Genomic DNA, 18,258 nt, shown 5'->3' on the forward strand with positions numbered 1-18,258 from the left:
TTGCTTGAAGCTTCCATGCTTGCAAGCTTACTTCGCTGACGGAACCTCGCTGCGCTGATCCCTGTATCCCGCTACTGGATCATCCGCCTCTCCTGAACCACCCTTCGGCTGTATCGCTAATAGTGCTAAGTACCCCGCAGGGGAATTCTCTATAAACTTATACTAAGCTTACACTATCTAGCTCTGCATAGTAAAGACTGTTTATCACATCTGCATAACTAGATTGCTAGCTCTTGAGACTGCTGCTACTTTTCTGCACTGGGTTGATCTCTTTTGTATGTCCACCTGCTATTCTATCATCTGCTATCATACAACATTGCTAAACCTTCCTGCATCCATCTGCTACTGTCTCACCTTCAAGTGTCTATCACCTACCACCTCCACTCAACCTATCCCTCAACCTTCATCATTGTGTTACCACATACATAAAGTCACTCTAGGAACCAGCTTGCTAATTGTGTGTATTTACTGGCTGAAATAAGACCTTCCACACATGATGAGTCATTGAGGTTGGGAATGGTATCTCAGCATATCTCTTACATGACTACTGACGTGGAACTATTTCTGCAGCTGAAAATCCACACCATATAAGAAACGCAGAAGCATTACACCTACCAGTTCCAACCAAATGCAGCATCATCAGTGCCCACCAAATGCAGCCTCATCAGTGCCCACCAAATGCAGCCTCATCAGTGCCCACCAAATGCAGCCTACCAGTTCCAACCAAAAGCAGCCTCATCAGTGCCCACCAAATGCAGCCTCATCAGTGCCCACAAAATGCAGCCTACCAGTTCCAACTAAATGCAGCCTCATCAGTGCCCACCAAATGCAGCCTCATCAGTTCCCACCAAATGCAGCCTACCAGTGCCCACCAAATGCAGCCTACCAGTGCCCACTAAATGCAGCCTACCAGTGCCCACCAAATGCAGCTTACCAGTGCCCACCAAATGCAGCCTACCAGTGCTCATCAAATGCAGCTTGCCAGAGCCCACCAAATGCAGCCTACCAGTGCCCACCAAATGCAGCCTAGCAGAGCCCACCAAATTCTGCTTACCAGAGCCCACCAAATGCAGCATACCAGAGCCCACCAAATGCAGCCTTATCAGTGCCCACCAAATGCAGCTTACCAGAGCCTGGATTACAGAATTTCACGGGCAGCCATTGTAACAAGGTCCCGCCTCCTAGACCGGCTCCTATGATACACATCATACTGATTTAATTTCCCGACATTGGATCAGTGTGCCGCCTATCATAGGAGCCGGTCTAGGGGGTGGGACTTTGTTACAGCAGCCGCCCGGCATTTCATACTCAAGCTCCGTGTCAAAGTGGGAGATGCCCGCTATGTGTGACACACACAAGGAGGTGGAGGAGGGAGGGGAGGACTCTGCCACTTGAGCCTCGGCCACCCTCCTCTGCCTCAGCTCGTGGCGCCTGGGCACGGTGCACCCTGTGCATGCACCCACTCAGGATCGGCCCTGCTCCATGCACCCCTATGCAGCAGCGGATGTCAGCGGTGACATGTCCGCTGACACCTGCTGCTCTCTGATCCGATCCTGTATGTGAAATCCAGATGGATGGAAACCCTATTTTCCATCTGTCTGGAGGATCGGATCGGATAGGATTGGATGAAAACAGACAGGCGGTCCGTTATCATCCGATCTCTCATAGAGGAGAGCGGGGATCTGACTGGTCTGTCTCTGCACAGTAAGCGGAGAAGGAGCTGTCATCCGCTTGCTCAGCGGGGATCGGCGAATCAATCCCCACTGAGCTAAACAGAGTCCGCCGGGCGGAAAGCCCATGTGACATGACCCTTACAGTGCAGGGAATCGTCGGCTAAAAAAGAAGATATCTGAATGATGCCTATATCCCAGCTACAGGCATCATTCAAATATCTCCACTTAAAGTCTGCAACGTCAGAAAAAACAATAAGGATAAAAAAAAAAGACTGCAATGTCATACGACGTTGTTGGGCGGGAACTGGTAAAACTCTACTTTTGAACTTGTACCTACAGGTAAGCCTATAATAAGGCCTATAATAAGACTTACCTGTAGGTACTGGAAATATCTCCTACACTTGCACCGTTTAGGAGATATTGACAGTGCATGCAGCCGGTGACATCACCTGCGCATGCGCTCCGAAGGGACGGCCAACTGTGCTGGACCTTCAGAGCTCCGTGCCAGAGCCAAGGGCTCCAGCGCGCATGTGCAACAGTGACGTCATTGCAGCCTCGGCCATTCATGCAGCTGGAGCCCGCCAAACCCGGAAGTAAGACTGAGTGAAGATGAAAGTGGTGGGTAGCTAGGGGAGGACTGGGATAAGAGGCAATTGCCCCTTGGGCCACTCTGATGCCCCATAAAAAAACTGCATCACTCCTGCCAAAGACATGCCTAAAAGATTCCTGGTGAAGAGAAGTAAAAATTCCCTGCCGCTGACCTACTGAGTGCGGGATGAAGACAAGGACAGAGTGCAGGCCTCCCACCAGCATGGATGGTGTAAACTGTGTCTGAGCAGAGGCCGGTTCCATGCCCCACTGCAGACTCTTCTCCCCCAGCCAGCCCCAACTGAGCTGTCCCAGCTCCCCCCCGAACCACCCCCTGCTGGCCAGGTAGGGAACCCAAATTCCTCCCGGTGAGTAGAGAGTACCTGGAGCGGAGCTTCAGCCTGGAATGGTGGTCAGGAGGAGGCCGGGAAGAGGGGGAGTGGGAGGGGGGCCGAGTCACCGCACCATGGGCCTCTGGTTTGTACTGAAAGTTGTCAGTCAGCGCTGCATTGGGCTTCGCATACAAGTAAGTCTGTCATTATGTGTTAGCATGCGGTGCATACAGAGGCGGCTGGTGCTCCATGGGCCGGGGGGGGGGGGGCGTCAGACGGGCCACACCATACCCCCCCCCCACCCACCCCTGGACCACACCAGCTCGCACACCATACTAGCCTCTGGCTCTAATTACATGCTTCCAAAAAACAAAAACCTATTGGAATCCATGCGTCCAGCATGTAGATTAGGGGGCCAGACGGCTAGATGGGGGGGCGGTGCCCTTGCCCCCCCCCCCCCCCAATGCACCAGTCACCACTGGGTGCATATTAGTACATACTGACTGAAACCTGCAAGGGGCGCATTGTTTTTTTATTTTTCTGGTGGTTTATTACTGCTTTAAACTTATCAGAACACCCAGATCCTTCTATACAGTATTGTGCTTTGTGTTGGTCTTGTATTACGTGTATTGTGTGCTTTTCCGTTGCTGCTCTCTTTTTGTTGTAGGAGTTTATTCACATTTTTTATTTATTTTTTATTGGCTCGATGATTTATGGCTGGGGTCTCCAAACTTTCTAAACAAAAGGCCAGTTTACTGTCCTTCAACCTGACGAAACCCCCCCCCCCCCCCCAACAAAAAGAGAGCGGCAATGCAAAAGCACACAATACACACATAATACAAGACCAACACAAAGCATAATATCTGGATCTGGGTGTTCTGGTAGATCATAGGCTTAGTGGGATTATTATTATTATTATTAATTTTTTTTTTCAGGTTTGGGTGTTTCTTTTTTATTTTATGATTATTATTATTATTGTTATTATTATTATTATTAATAATAATAATTGTATTTTTTAATTATTATTTATGTATTACATATTATTTATTTATTGATGATGATTTTTTGTTATTTTTGTATTTCTTTTACATTTATTTATTCATATATTATTACTATTTTATTTTTATTTATTTTTTAATTTAATTATTATTTATTTATGTATTACATATTATTTATTTATTGATGATGATTTTTGGTTATTTTTGTATTTCTTTTACATTTATTTATTCATATATTATTACTATTTTATTTTTATTTTTTTAATTTAATTATTATTTATTTATGTATTACATATTATTTATTTATTGATGATGATTTTGGTTTATTTTTGTATTTCTTTTACATTTATTTATTCATATATTATTACTATTTTATTTTTAATTTTTTTTTATTTAATTATTATTTATTTATTACATATTATTTATTTATTGATGATGATTTTTTGTTATTTTTGTATTTCTTTTACATTTATTTATTCATATATTATTACTATTTTATTTTTTTTTTAAAAATGTATTTAATTATTATTCATTTATGTATTACATATTATTTATTTATTGATGATGATTTTTTGTTATTTTTGTATTTCTTTTACATTTATTTATTCATATATTATTACTATTTTATTTTTATTTATTTTTTAATTTAATTGTTATTTATTTATGTATTACATATTATTTATTTATTGATGATGATTTTTGGTTATTTTTGTATTTCTTTTACATTTATTTATTCATATATTATTACTATTTTATTTTTATTTTTTTAATTTAATTATTATTTATTTATGTATTACATATTATTTATTTATTGATGATGATTTTGGGTTATTTTTGTATTTCTTTTACATTTATTTATTCATATATTATTACTATTTTATTTTTAATTTTTTTTATTTAATTATTATTTATTTATTACATATTATTTATTTATTGATGATGATTTTTTGTTATTTTTGTATTTCTTTTACATTTATTTATTCATATATTATTACTATTTTATTTTTTTTAAAAAAATGTATTTAATTATTATTCATTTATGTATTACATATTATTTATTTATTGATGATGATTTTTTGTTATTTTTGTATTTCTTTTACATTTATTTATTCATATATTATTACTATTTTATTTTTAATTTTTTTTTATTTAATTATTATTTATTTATGTATTACATATTATTTATTTATTGATGATGATTTTGGGTTATTTTTGTATTTCTTTTACATTTATTTATTCATATATTATTACTATTTTATTTTTAATTTTTTTTATTTAATTATTATTTATTTATTACATATTATTTATTTATTGATGATGATTTTTTGTTATTTTTGTATTTCTTTTACATTTATTTATTCATATATTATTACTATTTTATTTTTTTTAAAAAAATGTATTTAATTATTATTCATTTATGTATTACATATTATTTATTTATTGATGATGACTTTTTGTTATTTTTGTATTTCTTTTACATTTATTTATTCATATATTATTACTATTTTATTTTTATTTTTTTTTTATTTAATTATTATTTATTTATGTATTACATATTATTTATTTATTGATGATGATTTTGGGTTATTTTTGTATTTCTTTTACATTTATTTATTCATATAATATTACTATTTTATTTTTAATTTTTTTAACTTAATTATTATTTATTTATTACATATTATTTATTTATTGATGATGATTTTTTGTTATTTTTGTATTTCTTTTACATTTATTTATTCATATATTATTACTATTTTTTTTTATTTAATTATTATTTATTTATGTATTACATATTATTTATTTATTGATGATGATTTTTTGTTATTTTTTTTTCTTTACATTTATTTATTCATATATTATTACTATTTTTCTTTTAAAAGTTTTTCATTTGAGCAGACAATCAAGCAAAAATGCACGACAAAATGCTTAATGCGCACAAAAATGCGTGAATGGCACGTTTCCATTAATTTTTATGGGAATAAAAACACGCCAAAAACACTCAAAACTGCCCAATTCGAGCTACAAAAAAAAAAAAAGCAACTTTTTTTTTAGCTTCAGGTGACTTTGGAGTGGAGATGTGAACCGTCTCCTTAGAGAATATATGATTTTTTCTCCTCCAGGGTTTTGTAGCTTAAAGCTCCAAAACGCCTTAGAGTGAAAGAAAATCCCAAAGTATGAGTTGTCACTAGAACAGGAACAGAGGTAAAATCTTCCAATAGGGACATTAGTTATGGCGACAACTCAGTTTGGAGGGATTTCCTCTCACTTCTTGTTTTGGCTATGGGACAGGAAGTGAAGTGAAATCTCCCCTTTGGGACAGGAAGTGAAATCTCCCCTATGGGACAAGAAGTGAAATCTCCCCTATAGGACAGGAAGTGAAGTGAAATCTCCCCTTTGGGGCAGGAAGTGAAATCTCCCCTATGGGACAAGAAGTGAAATCTCCCCTATAGGACAGGAAGTGAAGTGAAATCTCCCCTTTGGGGCAGGAAGTGAAATCTCCCCTATGGGACAGGAAGTGAAATCTCCCCTATAGGACAGGAAGTGAAGAGAAATCTCCCCTATGGGACAGGAAGTGAAGAGAAATCGACCCTATGGGACAGGGAGTAAAGAGAAATCTCCCCTATGGAAGAGGAAGAGAAATCTCCCGTATGGGACAGGAAGTGAAGGGAATTTTCCCCTATGGGACAGGAAGAGAAATCTCCCGTATGGGACAGGAAGTGAAGATAAAACTTCCCTATGGGACAAGAAGTGAAATCTCCCCTATGGGACAGGAAGTGAAGAAAAATCTCCCCTATGGGACAGGGAGTAAAGAGAAATCTCCCCTATGGGACAAGATGTGAAATCTCCCCTATGGGACAAGAAGTGAAATCTCCCCTATGGGACAAGAAGTGAAATCTCCCCTATGGGACAGAAGGTGAGGGGAATTTTCCCCGATGGAACAGGAAGAGAAATCTCCCATATGGGACAGGAAGTGAAGAGAAAACGTCCCTATGGGACAACAAGTGGAATCTCCCCTATGGGATAAGAAGTGAAGAGCAATCTCCCCTATGGGACAGGAAGTGAAGAGAAATCTTCCCTATGGGACATAAGGTGAAAGGTAATCTTTATGGGACAGGAATTGAAGTGAAATCTCCCCTGTTGGACTGGAAGTGAGGAGAAATCTCCCCTGTGGGACAGGAAGTGAAATCTCCCCTATAGGACAGGAAGTTAAATCTCTATGGGGCAGGAAGTGAAGGGAAATCTCCCCTATTGGACAGGAAGTGAAGGGAAATCTCCCCTATGGGACAGGAAGTGAAGTGAAATCTCCCCTATGGGACAGGAAGTGAAGGGAAATCTGACCTATGGGGCAGGAAGTGAAGATAAATCTCCCCTATGGTACAGGAAGTGAAGGGAATTCTACCCTATGGGACAGGAAGTGAAGGGAAATCCCCCCCAATGGTGACAGGAAGTGAAGGGAAATCTCCCCCAATGGGGACAGGAAGTGAAATCTCCCCCAATGGGGACACAGAAGATAAAAACATCCCTGACAGGGGTTATAACCCTCCCCTATCTCTGTACAAAACACAAAGATAAAGTGTTGTCTTCTGTATTACATAAAATGTCTCCACCCTGAGTGCTGCTGCTGTTTCTCATTGGCAGTTTTAGAATTTTGAAAGAAACAGTAAATGACAAATTCTATCTGGAATACCGTCTCTGGAGTATAAAGCGGAGGGGCGGAGTTCTCCTCTCATACCCCCCCCCCCCCCAGCCAACCGCCCCCTGAGGTAAAGAGGATGTTTCGTCCCCTCCCCTTTTCCTCCTACTCGCACAGACTTCATCCCCCGGTATGCCTTGCGCCCCTCTGGGACTCCAACTCCCGGCATGCCCCGCGCTCTCGGACATGCGCAGTGCGGGCGCGGCCCGGCTGTTGTGCTAGAAGTCGGAGGTTACTGCAGGTGAGCGCTGTTGTTGATGGGATTCGGTTCCCTCCAGCTGTTTGGCCGGGCGAATACCGGAGACTGGGGAGGGGAGGGGGGGGGGGGCGGCCTCGGGGCTGAGGAGGTTTCTCTATGGGGGGGGGGGGGAACTAGCAGATCCATGTCAGCTCAGTCTTCCCAATAATGGTCCATAATGTGTATATATACAGGGGTGACTGCAGCTGGGTGTCCCCGGAAGTGGTATGTAAGCAATGTGTGGTTGGGGGTCGTGCTGTTTTTTTTTTTTTTTTTTTTTCTGTGTGGTATTTGGTTTTTTTTTTTTTTTTTTTTTTGTTTTTATAGTGTTTGTTGTATTTGTGTTTTTCAAGTGTTGTGTTTTTTCTGTCATTGTATTAGTATGTTCGTCCCCATGTATTGTGTGTAATTTCTGTCTCCAGATGGTGTTCTCCTTCTTCCCCCTTCTTCCTTTTTTTTTTTTTTTTTTTTTTTTTTTTTTTTTTTTTTTTTTTATTCTTGTTGTGGTTTTCTGTCATTGTGTGTCTGTGTTATTGTGCTTTGTGTTCTTGTAATATGTGTGTATTGTGTGTTATTGCGTTGTTGCGCTCTGTTTTTTTTTTTTCTTGTTGCGTATTCACTTTGTTTTTTATTTTCTCAAACATCTGTGATACTGACCGTGTTCTGTGTTTTTTTTTTTTTTTTTTTTTTTTTTTTTTTTTTTTTTTTTTGTTATTTAGATGTAGCTGTGTGTTGTTGTGCTTATTTATTTTTTTTTGCTGTCCTTTTTGTTTTTCTGGATGTTTGTGTTTTATCTCATGGACCTCCGTTGTGTGCGTTGGGTTTATTATGATGTGTATTAGGAATACCATTGTATTTTTATTTTATTTTTTTTACTCGCCAATACCAATTACTGATACCTAGCGCGACTATTCTGTTTACTCTTCAGCTGTCAGCAAAGGTATAAAGCATTAAAGGAATTTTACAAATGAAATTAAATTTTATTTATTTTTTTTCAATGTGAAACGATATGTTTAACCACTTTACCACCGGAGGATTTTGCTGTCTTCCGTCCAGGCCACTTTTTGCGATTCGGCGCTGTGCGACTTCAACTGACTATTGTGCGGTCGTGCGACGCCGTACCCAAACGAAATTTACGTCCTTTTTTTTCCCACAAACAGAGCTTTCTTTTGGTGGTATTTGATCACCTGTGCGATTTTTTTTTTTTTTTTTTTTTTTTTTTTTTTTTTTTTTTTTTTTTTTTTACTTTTTGCGCTATAAACAAAAAAAGAGCGTTTATTTTGAAAAAATAACAATATTTTTAACATTTTTTTTTATATGAAATTCCCCCCAAAAAAGATGTAAAAACCAATTTTTTTTAAAATTTTTGGCCAATTTGTTTTATGCTACATATGTTTGGTAAAAAAAAAATCGCAATAAGCGTATTTTGATTGGTTTGCGCAAAAGTTATTGCGTTTACTAACAAAGGGAAAGATTTCTGTCATTTTTGGTGTTTTTTTTTTTTTTAACGCGTAATGGCGGCGATCTGCGTTTTTTTTTTTTTTTTTTTTTTTTTTTTTTTTGCGGGACTGCGACATTGCGGCGGACAGATCGGACCCTTGACTGACATTTTTGACACTTTTGGGGGTACCAGTGACATTACTGCAGTAATCAGTGCTATACATATGCACTGTTACTGTAAAAATGACACTGGCAGGGAAGGGGTTAATTTTATTGGAGAGGGAGGGGTTAATGTATGCCTGGTGCTTACTGACGTGTAGGGGGGGAGGTGACTGAGTGAGTCATGGGCAGATGGGATGTCCAGCTATGCTGAACAGTCCGATCTGTCACTCCCTGTCAGTGTTGGGGGTAACTAGTTACAAAGTAACTAATTACAGTAACTAAATTACTTTTTTTGGTAACTAAGTAAAGTAACTAGTTACAATACTAATATTGGTAACTACACTACTTTACTAGGCTATAGGAACGCGCTTTCCTGCGTTACCCAAGCCGTGCGATACAATCGTTATTTCGAAGAATAGAGAGGGATGAAGTTTATGACTTTTTGTTGCACTTTATATTTTATTCTGTTTTTTCAGCTTTTGTTCTCCTGTTTCCCAAAGCCTGTGTTTATACAATAAACTCTATGCAGAAAGAGTGTCATGTATCTTCTTCTACACGGTCAATTAAGAAAGAGGACAGTAAAGTAATAAGTAGTGAAGTTACTTTTCAAATGCAGTAACTAGTAAAGTAATCTCATTACAATTTACAGAAGTAACTAGTAACTAGTTACATTTTTTGAGTAACTACCCCAACACTGCTCCCTGTCACTATGGAGATCCGCCCGCTGTGTTTACACACAGCGGGCGGATCTCCAGACTCGATCCCCGACGATCGGGTAAGAGCAGTGGCGATCGCCGCTGCTCTTCCCCTGGCCCGACTCCCGCTGTGACTGAAAACAGCGGGAGCGAGCCTCCGGCCGCCCAGAAGGGGGAGTGTCTGACGACGTTAATACTACGTCGTCAGACGATAACGAGCCACTCTGCCGCAGTAATATTACTGTGAGCAGACGTAAAGTGGTTAAAGGGCCCTTTCACGCTGGCGTTCCGCATGTCCGTATATCATCTTATTTTTTTTGCGGATGATTTACGGACATAATGCATGTCAATGGCATTGCGGATGACCATCCGCTGACATCCGATTTTCGTCCTTTCAGTTCTGTTCCGTTTTCTGGAACAGAACCCTATTTTTGTTCCGTTAAAAAAACGGAAAGGACGCAAAATCGGATGTCATCCGCTGACACCTGCAATCCCATAGACTTACATTATGTCCATGTGTCATCCGCTCCGTAGGTCCGCATATCATCCCATCCGTTTGCGGATGATATACGGACATAATGTAAGTCTATGGGCATTGCGGATGTCAGCGGATGACACCGCTGACATCCGATTTTGCGTCCTTTCCGTTTTTTAAACGGAACAAAAATAGGGTTCTGTTCCAGAAAACGGAACAGAACTGAAAGGACGAAAATCGGATGTCAGCGGTGTCATCCGCAATCCCCATAGACTTACATTATGTCCGTATATCATCCGCAAACGGATGGGATGATATGCTGGCATACGGAGCGGATGACACAAATGTCATCCGCTCCGTGAAAAAAAAAAAAGTGCCGGAGCGGACTGCAATGCGGTCCGCTCCGTGTGAAAGAAGCCCAAAGATGTAAAAAGATAAACAAAGCAAACAAAAGGAACATTTTAATTATTATAGTTTTATAACCTACAATTTAACAAAAATAAAATTAGCAGGAAAAACATAAATAAATGGAGAAGGAGAATAAGGCTTCTTTCACACGGCCGCTCCGTGAAAAAAAAGTCTGCAGCGGACCTTTCACACGGAGCGGCCGTGTGAAAGAAGCCTTATTCTCCTTCTCCATTTATTTATGTTTTTCCTGCTAATTTTATTTTTGTTAAATTGTAGGTTATAAAACTATAATAATTAAAATGTTCCTTTTGTTTGCTTTGTGTCATCCGCTCCGTGTGCCCGCATATCATCCCATCCGTTTGAGGATGATATGCGGACATAATGTAAGTCTATGGGCATTGCGGATGACACCGCTGACATCCAATTTTCCTTCCTTTCCGTTTTTTACACGGAAGAAAAAATGGGGTTCTGTTCCATTTGAAAAAACGGAACAGAACTGACAGGAGGAAAATCGGATGTCAGCGGATGGTATTCCACTGACACCCGCAATGCCATTCACTTACATTATGTCCGCAAATCATCCGCAAATCATCCGCAAACGGATGGGATGATTTGCGGACACACGGAGCGGCCGTGTGAAAGGGCCCTAAGGATTTTAATTAAGGCTGATTAGAGTAAATTAAGGGGTTAAATAGGGGAACAGTTTATATATTTAAAAAAAAAAAAAAAAGGTTGCATTAACCACTTTACCACCGGAGGATTTTGCTGTCTTACGTCTGGGACACTTTTTGCGATTCGGCACTGTGCGACTTTAACTGACAATTGCGCGGTCATGCAATGGCGTACCCAAACTAAATTTACGTCCTTTTTTTCCCCACAAACAGAGCTTTCTTTTGGTGGTATTTGATCACCTGTGCGATTTTTACTTTTTGCGCTATAAACAAAAAAAGAGCAACAATTTTGAAAAAAGAACAATATTTTTCAAATTTTTTTATATGAAATCCCCCCCAAAAAAATGTAAAAATCAAATTTTTTATCATTTTAGGCCAATTTGTTTTCTGCTACATATGTTTGGTAAAAAAAAATCGCAATAAGCGTATTTTGATTGGTTTGCGCAAAAGTTATTGCGTTTACTAACTACGGGAAAGATTTCTGTCATTTTTGGTGTTTTATTTTTTTTTAACGAGTAATGGCGGCGATCTGCGTTTTTTTATTTTTTTTTTGCGGGACTGCGACATTGCGGTGGACAGATCGGACCCTTGACTGACATTTTTGACACTTTTGGGGGTACCAGTGACATTTCTACAGTAATCAGTGCTATACATATGCACTGTTACTGTAAAAATGACACTGGCAGGGAAGGGGTTAATTTTATTGGAGAGGGAGGGGTTAATGTATGCCTGGTGCTTACTGACATGTGTGGGGGGAGGTGACTGAGTGACACAGGGACAGATTGCATGTTTAGCTATGCTGAACCCTGCAATCTGACCCTGCCTGTCACTTAGGAGATCCGCCCGCTCTGTTTACACAAGCAGGCGGATCTCCACACTCGATTCCCCGACGATCGGGGAAGAGCAGCGGCGATCACCGCCACTCCTCCCCTGGCCCGACTCCCGCTGTGACTGAATGCAGCGGGAGCGAGCCTCCGGCGGCGCGCGCGCCGCCGAGAAGGGGGAGTGTCTGGCGACGTAGGTCTACGTTGTCAGACCTACAAGAGCCACTTTGCCGCAGTAGAGCTCTAGTGAGCAGACAGCAAGTGGTTAAACTGACTTCATCGGCAGATTGAAGTTCATCCCTTTGATCTGTAGATGAAGAAACCGATACAAAAAGAAACAAAGTTCACATGTGGGCGTTTTTCTGCTCTAGGATCAGCTTTAAAAAACGCTCAACAAGAAAAAATCCTTTTCATTTCTGTTCATATCTGAGCGCTTGGTCTTTTCAAGCAAAACACCCAACGCTCAAAACAGTACAAACTTCTTTTTGGGGGAATCCCACTGACAGCTGAAAGTATCGGTTTCAGGTATTGGTGCATTTGCACTAGTACTGATACTCGTGCAAATGCTTAGTATCTGCGCAACCCTAATGTTTATGCTGTATTTTTATGTGTGTATCCTCCAAAATCCTCTCTAGCCAAACTTTCAAACACATGCTCTTTTTCGACATTCCTGCTTCACAGCTCGCACCTGCCTTTTTTTTTTTGTTTTTTTTAATACCCAATTGGCTGCAAAAAGTTTTCTTCCACTTCACAATTATGTGCCACTTTATGTCAGTCCATCACATGAAATCCCAATAAAATACATTTACGTTTTCAGTTGTAACATGACAAAATGTGGAAAATTTCAAGGGGTATGAATACTTTTTCAAGGCACTGTATATACGTTAAATTTGCTCTTCCACCTGCAGGGGGCGCAGGCAGGCTGCTTCCGCTGTGACGATTTACAAAAAAAGCAATCTTCTGGTCCCGTGGACTTGATGTCCATCACCCGTCTGATCGTCATGTAAACAAGGCATAGCTCAGTCCTGACAGAGAGGAAGGATCGGATCGATCATGTGTCTCTGCAAAGCAGGGGCTAGAATCGATCTCTTCCCCCTAGTAAAAGCATAATGCTGTGTACACAAAAACACTGGCTAGGCACACATTTAGCCCTTTAATCGCCCCTGATGTTTAACCCCTCCCCATCCGTGTCATTATTAAAGTTACCGTGCGTATTAGTACTGGTCACTGGTTTCCGCAAAGTGTCAGTTAGTGTTCGATATTCGGCCGCAATATCGCAGTCCCGCTAGAAGTCTCTGATAATCACTATTACAAGTATATTCATTTAAAAAATTCCATAAAAATATATCCCATAGTTTGTAGACGCTGTAACATTCGCATAAACCAATCAATATATGCTTATTGGGATTATTTTTATTTATTTTTTTTTTAACCAAAGACCTGTAGCAGAATACAAATAAGCCTAAATTTATGAAGAGATTTGATTTTTAAATTTTTTTTTTTTTTTTTTATTGGATATGTTTTATAGCAGAAACTGAAAAAACTTTTTTTTCTTATATATAATATTATTATTATTTATACAGTATGTATGTGTGTGTGTGTGTGTGTGTATATATATATATATATATATATATATATATATATATATATATAATTTTTTTTTTATTATTATATTTTTATATACTGTGTGTGTGTGTGTGTGTGTATATATATATATATATATATATATATATATATATATATATATATATATATATATATATATATTTTTTTATTATTATTATATTTATATTTTTATATACTGTGTGTGTATGTGTGTGTGTATGTATGTATGTGTATATATATATATATATAATTTTTTTTTTTATTATTATATTTTTATATACTGTGTGTGTGTGTGTGTGTGTGTGTGTGTGTGTGTATGTATATATATATATATATATATATATATATATATATATATATATATATATATATATATATATATATATATATATATATATATATTTATATTTATATATTTTTTTATTATTATTATATTTATATTTTTATATACTGTGTGTGTATGTGTGTGTGTATGTATGTATGTGTATATATATATATATATAATTTTTTTTTTTATTATTATATTTTTATATACTGTGTGTGTGTGTGTGTGTGTGTGTGTGTGTGTGTGTGTGTGTGTGTGTGTGTATGTATATATATATATATATATATATTTATATTTATATATTTTTTTATTATTATTATATTTATATTTTTATATACTGTGTGTGTATGTGTGTGTGTGTGTATGTATGTATGTGTGTATATATATATATATATATATATATATATATATATATATATATATATATATATATATAGCTCTATTTGTGGGGGAAATCAATTTTATTTAGGTACCGCGTCGCACGACCGCGCAATTGTCAGTTAAAGTAACGCAGTCCCGTATTGCAAGTAATGGCCTGGACATGGGGGGGGGGGGAGGGTAAAGCTTCCGGAGGTCAAGTGGTTAAATTATTATACAGGATTTATATTGCACCGACAGTTTGCGCAGCGCTTTACAATATGAGGGAAGACAATACAGTTACAATAATATTCAATACAGGAGGAACTAGAGGGCCCTGCTCGTTGGAGTTTACAATCTAGAATGAATACTGTCTCTAGGGGCAATAATAATAATAATCCTTTTTATTTTGAATCTCTAAGTATCTGAACTTGATGCTCTAATACTTTCCTTATTCTTGTCTCCAGGCCCAGGGGTGTGCAAGCTTCCCCTCCCCCCCCCCCCCATGATGATCTCTTGTGGGCCTCTAGGTTTCCTTTCTCCCTTCAGCTGATAGTCAAGCAACAGATGTGGTACAGAGGTGGAAAATGGCTGACAGCTTGAAAATCTTTCTCCAGGACCTCGTCCGGGTATGGTAAACATCTGCATGCAGAAATTTAAAGAGTTACTAAACCCACAACCATAAAATCAGTCTGTATATGCAGTATTAGTTATACTCACCATGGAACATAAGGGGTTAATCCTCTGCATTGCGTAAAAAGGCTGTTTGATCCTGTTGAAAAGTTTTTGAAAAATCAGCGCAATAACTTTTTAGTTCCGTAATATTGAGCAAAAATGCTGTAATAGAATATGTGGGACTTTTATCTGTGTGAGGTATTCAACATAAATAAATATTTAAAACAATCTAGTGAATCCAAACATAAAGTGCAAATAAGAAAAGTGCAAATGCAATCTGACTCCCTTAGATACCAGATTTTGGTACCTGGTAGTATAGAAATAATTATAAATATTCAAAAAAGTGCTAGTGCTTTCCAATTCAATAAATAACCATAATCATGTGCCATATGTTGTGAAATGTGCAAGAAATAAATTGTTTTGGCAAAAAAAAAAAAAAACTTTATAAACCTGCAAAGCAAAAAGTGCAATATACCGTATATACTCGAGTATAAGCCGACCCGAGTATAAGCCGAGGCCCCTACTTTTACCACAAAAAGATGGGAAAAATGATTGACTCGAGTATAAGCCTAGGGTGAGAATGCAGGGCGGCGGGCATGGTGCAGGAGAATGCAGGGCGGCGGGCATGGTACAGGAGAATGCAGGGTACTGGCATGGTGCAGGAGAATGCAGGGTGACTGGCATGGTACAGGAGAATGCAGTGTGACTGACATGGTGCAGGAGAATGCAGGGTGGCTGGCATGGTACAGGAGAATGCAGGGTACTGGCATGGTGCAGGAGAATGCAGGGTGACTGACATGGTGCAGGAGAATGCAGGGTGACTGACATGGTGCAGGAGAATGCAGGGTGGCTGGCATGGTACAGGAGAATGCAGGGTGGCTGGCATGGTACAGGAGAATGCAGGGTACTGGCATGGTACAAGAGAATGCAGGGTGACTGACATGGTGCAGGAGAATGCAGGCTGGCTGGCATGGTACAAGAGAATGCAGGGTGACTGGCATGGTACAAGAGAATGCAGGGTGGCTGGCAGGATACAGGAGAATGCAGGGTACTGGCATGGTGCAGGAGAATGCAGGGTGACTGGCATGGTGCAGGAGAATGCAGGGTGACTGGCATGGTGCAGGAGAATGCAGGGTGACTGGCATGGTGCAGGAGAATGCAGGGTGACTGGCATGGTACAGGAGAATGCAGGGTGGCTGGCATGGTGCAGGAGAATGCAGGGTGGCTGGCAGGATACAGGAGAATGCAGGGTACTGGCATGGTGCAGGAGAATGCAGGGTGACTGGCATGGTGCAGGAGAATGCAGGGTGACTGGCATGGTACAAGAGGATTCGGGGTTGTGGGCATACTACAGGAGATGCAGTGCTGTGGGCATGGTACAGGTGGACCATGCCCGCAGCACTGCATCCCTTGTAGTATGCCCACAGCCCTGCATAATGACAGGTAGTGCAGCAGTTTCCCTTACCTGTTCCAGAGGCGCCTTCATTTTAAAAATGGCGCCGCCCGGCGCCGACACGTCATTGCGCACACGCTGCCGCCGCTCGTATACTTTCGGCTATTCCCGGCCTCTCCCGAGCGGCGGCGGCGCGTGCGCAATGACATGTATGCGCCGGGCGGCGCCATTTTTAAAGCTCAAGCACGTCGGAGCAGCCGGGAACTTTTTTTTTTTTTTCTTGACTTGATATAAGTCGAATCGGTATAAGCCGAGGGGGGCGTTTTCAGCACAAAAAAATGTGCTGAAAAACTCGGCTTATACTCGAGTATATACGGTACTTATCGTGCTATGATCCAAGTCATAATAGTAAATGTCCAATATACAGTACAGACCAAAAGTTTGGACACACCTTCTCATTCAAAGGGTTTTTGTTTTTATTTTCATGACTATGAAAATTGTAGAGTCACACTTCAAGAGGAAGTCACCTGAAATGGTCTTCCAACAGTCTTGAAGGATTTCCCAGAGATGCTTGGCACTTGTTGGCCCTTTTCCTGTTTGAAAAATAAATGATGGTCCAATTAAACGCAAACCGGATGGAATAGCATGCTGCTGCAAGATGCTGTGGTAGCCATGCTGGTTCAGTATGCTTTCAATTTTGAATAAATCCCCAACAGTGTCACCAGCAAAGCACCCCCCCCACCATCACACCTCCTCCTCCATGCTTCACGGTGGGAACCAGGCATGTAGAGTCCATCCGTTCACCTTTTCTGCGTCGCACAAAGACACGGTGGTTGGAACCAAAGATCTCAAATTTGGACTCCTCAGACCAAAGCACAGATTTCCACTGGTCTAATGTCCATTCCTTGTGTTCTTTAGCCCAAACAAGTCTCTTCTGCTTGTTGCCTTTCTTTAGCAGTGGTTTCCTAGCAGATATTCTACCATGAAGGCCGGATTCACACAGTCTCCTCCTAACAGTTGTTCTAGAGATGTGTCTGCTGCTAGAACTCCGTGTGCCATTGACCCGGTCTCTAATCTGAGCTGCTGTTAACCTGCGATTTCTGAGGCTGGTGACTCGGATGAACTTATCCTCCGCAGTAGAGGTGACTCTTGGTCTTCCTTTCCTGGGGCGCTCCGCATGTGTGCCAGTTTCTTTGTAGCGCTTGATGGTTTTTGTGACTGCACTTGGGGACACTTTCAAAGTTTTCCCAATTTTTCGGACTGACCTTCATTTCTTAAAGTAATGATGGCCACTCATTTTCCTGTACTTAGCTGCTTTTTTCTTGCCATAATACAAATTCTAACAGTCTGTTCAGTAGGACTATCAGCTGTGTATCCACCTGACTTCTGCACAACACAACTTATGGTCCCAACCCCATTTATAAGGCAAGAAATCACACTTATTAACCACTTTACCTTCACATGGAGGCTACTGCGGCAAAGTGCCGCGATCCCGTCCAGCGACGTAGACCTACGTCGCTGGACTCCGCCCCTTGTGGGCGGCACTCGCGCGCCGCCGGAGGCTCGCTCCCGCTGTGTTCATTCACAGCGGGAGTCGGGCCAGGGGAGGAGCAGCGGCGATTGCCGCTGCTCTGCCCCGATCGTCGGGGATCGAGTCTGGAGATCCGCCCGCTGTGTTCATAGTGACAGGGAGTGACAGATCGGA

General features: G+C 40.1%; 1 protein-coding gene across 3 annotated transcripts in view; it reads left to right on the top strand.

Moving 5' to 3' along the window:
• Nucleotides 1–7,393: 7,393 nt before the first annotated feature.
• EI24 (EI24 autophagy associated transmembrane protein) overlaps nucleotides 7,394–18,258 on the top strand; it is a 46,833-nt gene continuing 35,968 nt past the window's right edge. Inside the window, exons 1-2 of one of the 3 annotated variants that reach the window (XM_082273339.1) lie at nucleotides 7,394–7,526; nucleotides 14,953–15,114. In XM_082273339.1, the coding sequence (XP_082129465.1) occupies nucleotides 15,073–15,114 (42 nt within the window). In that variant the 5' untranslated portion in view covers nucleotides 7,394–7,526; nucleotides 14,953–15,072. Of the gene's footprint in view, nucleotides 7,527–7,651; nucleotides 7,749–14,952; nucleotides 15,115–18,258 lie in introns of those variants that run through there. The other 2 variants (XM_082273341.1, XM_082273340.1) reach the window with 2 other exon arrangements.

This window comes from Pelophylax lessonae (genome assembly GCF_965119305.1).
Source record: "Pelophylax lessonae genome assembly, chromosome: 12".
In the NCBI taxonomy this organism is placed as follows: domain Eukaryota; kingdom Metazoa; phylum Chordata; class Amphibia; order Anura; family Ranidae; genus Pelophylax; species Pelophylax lessonae.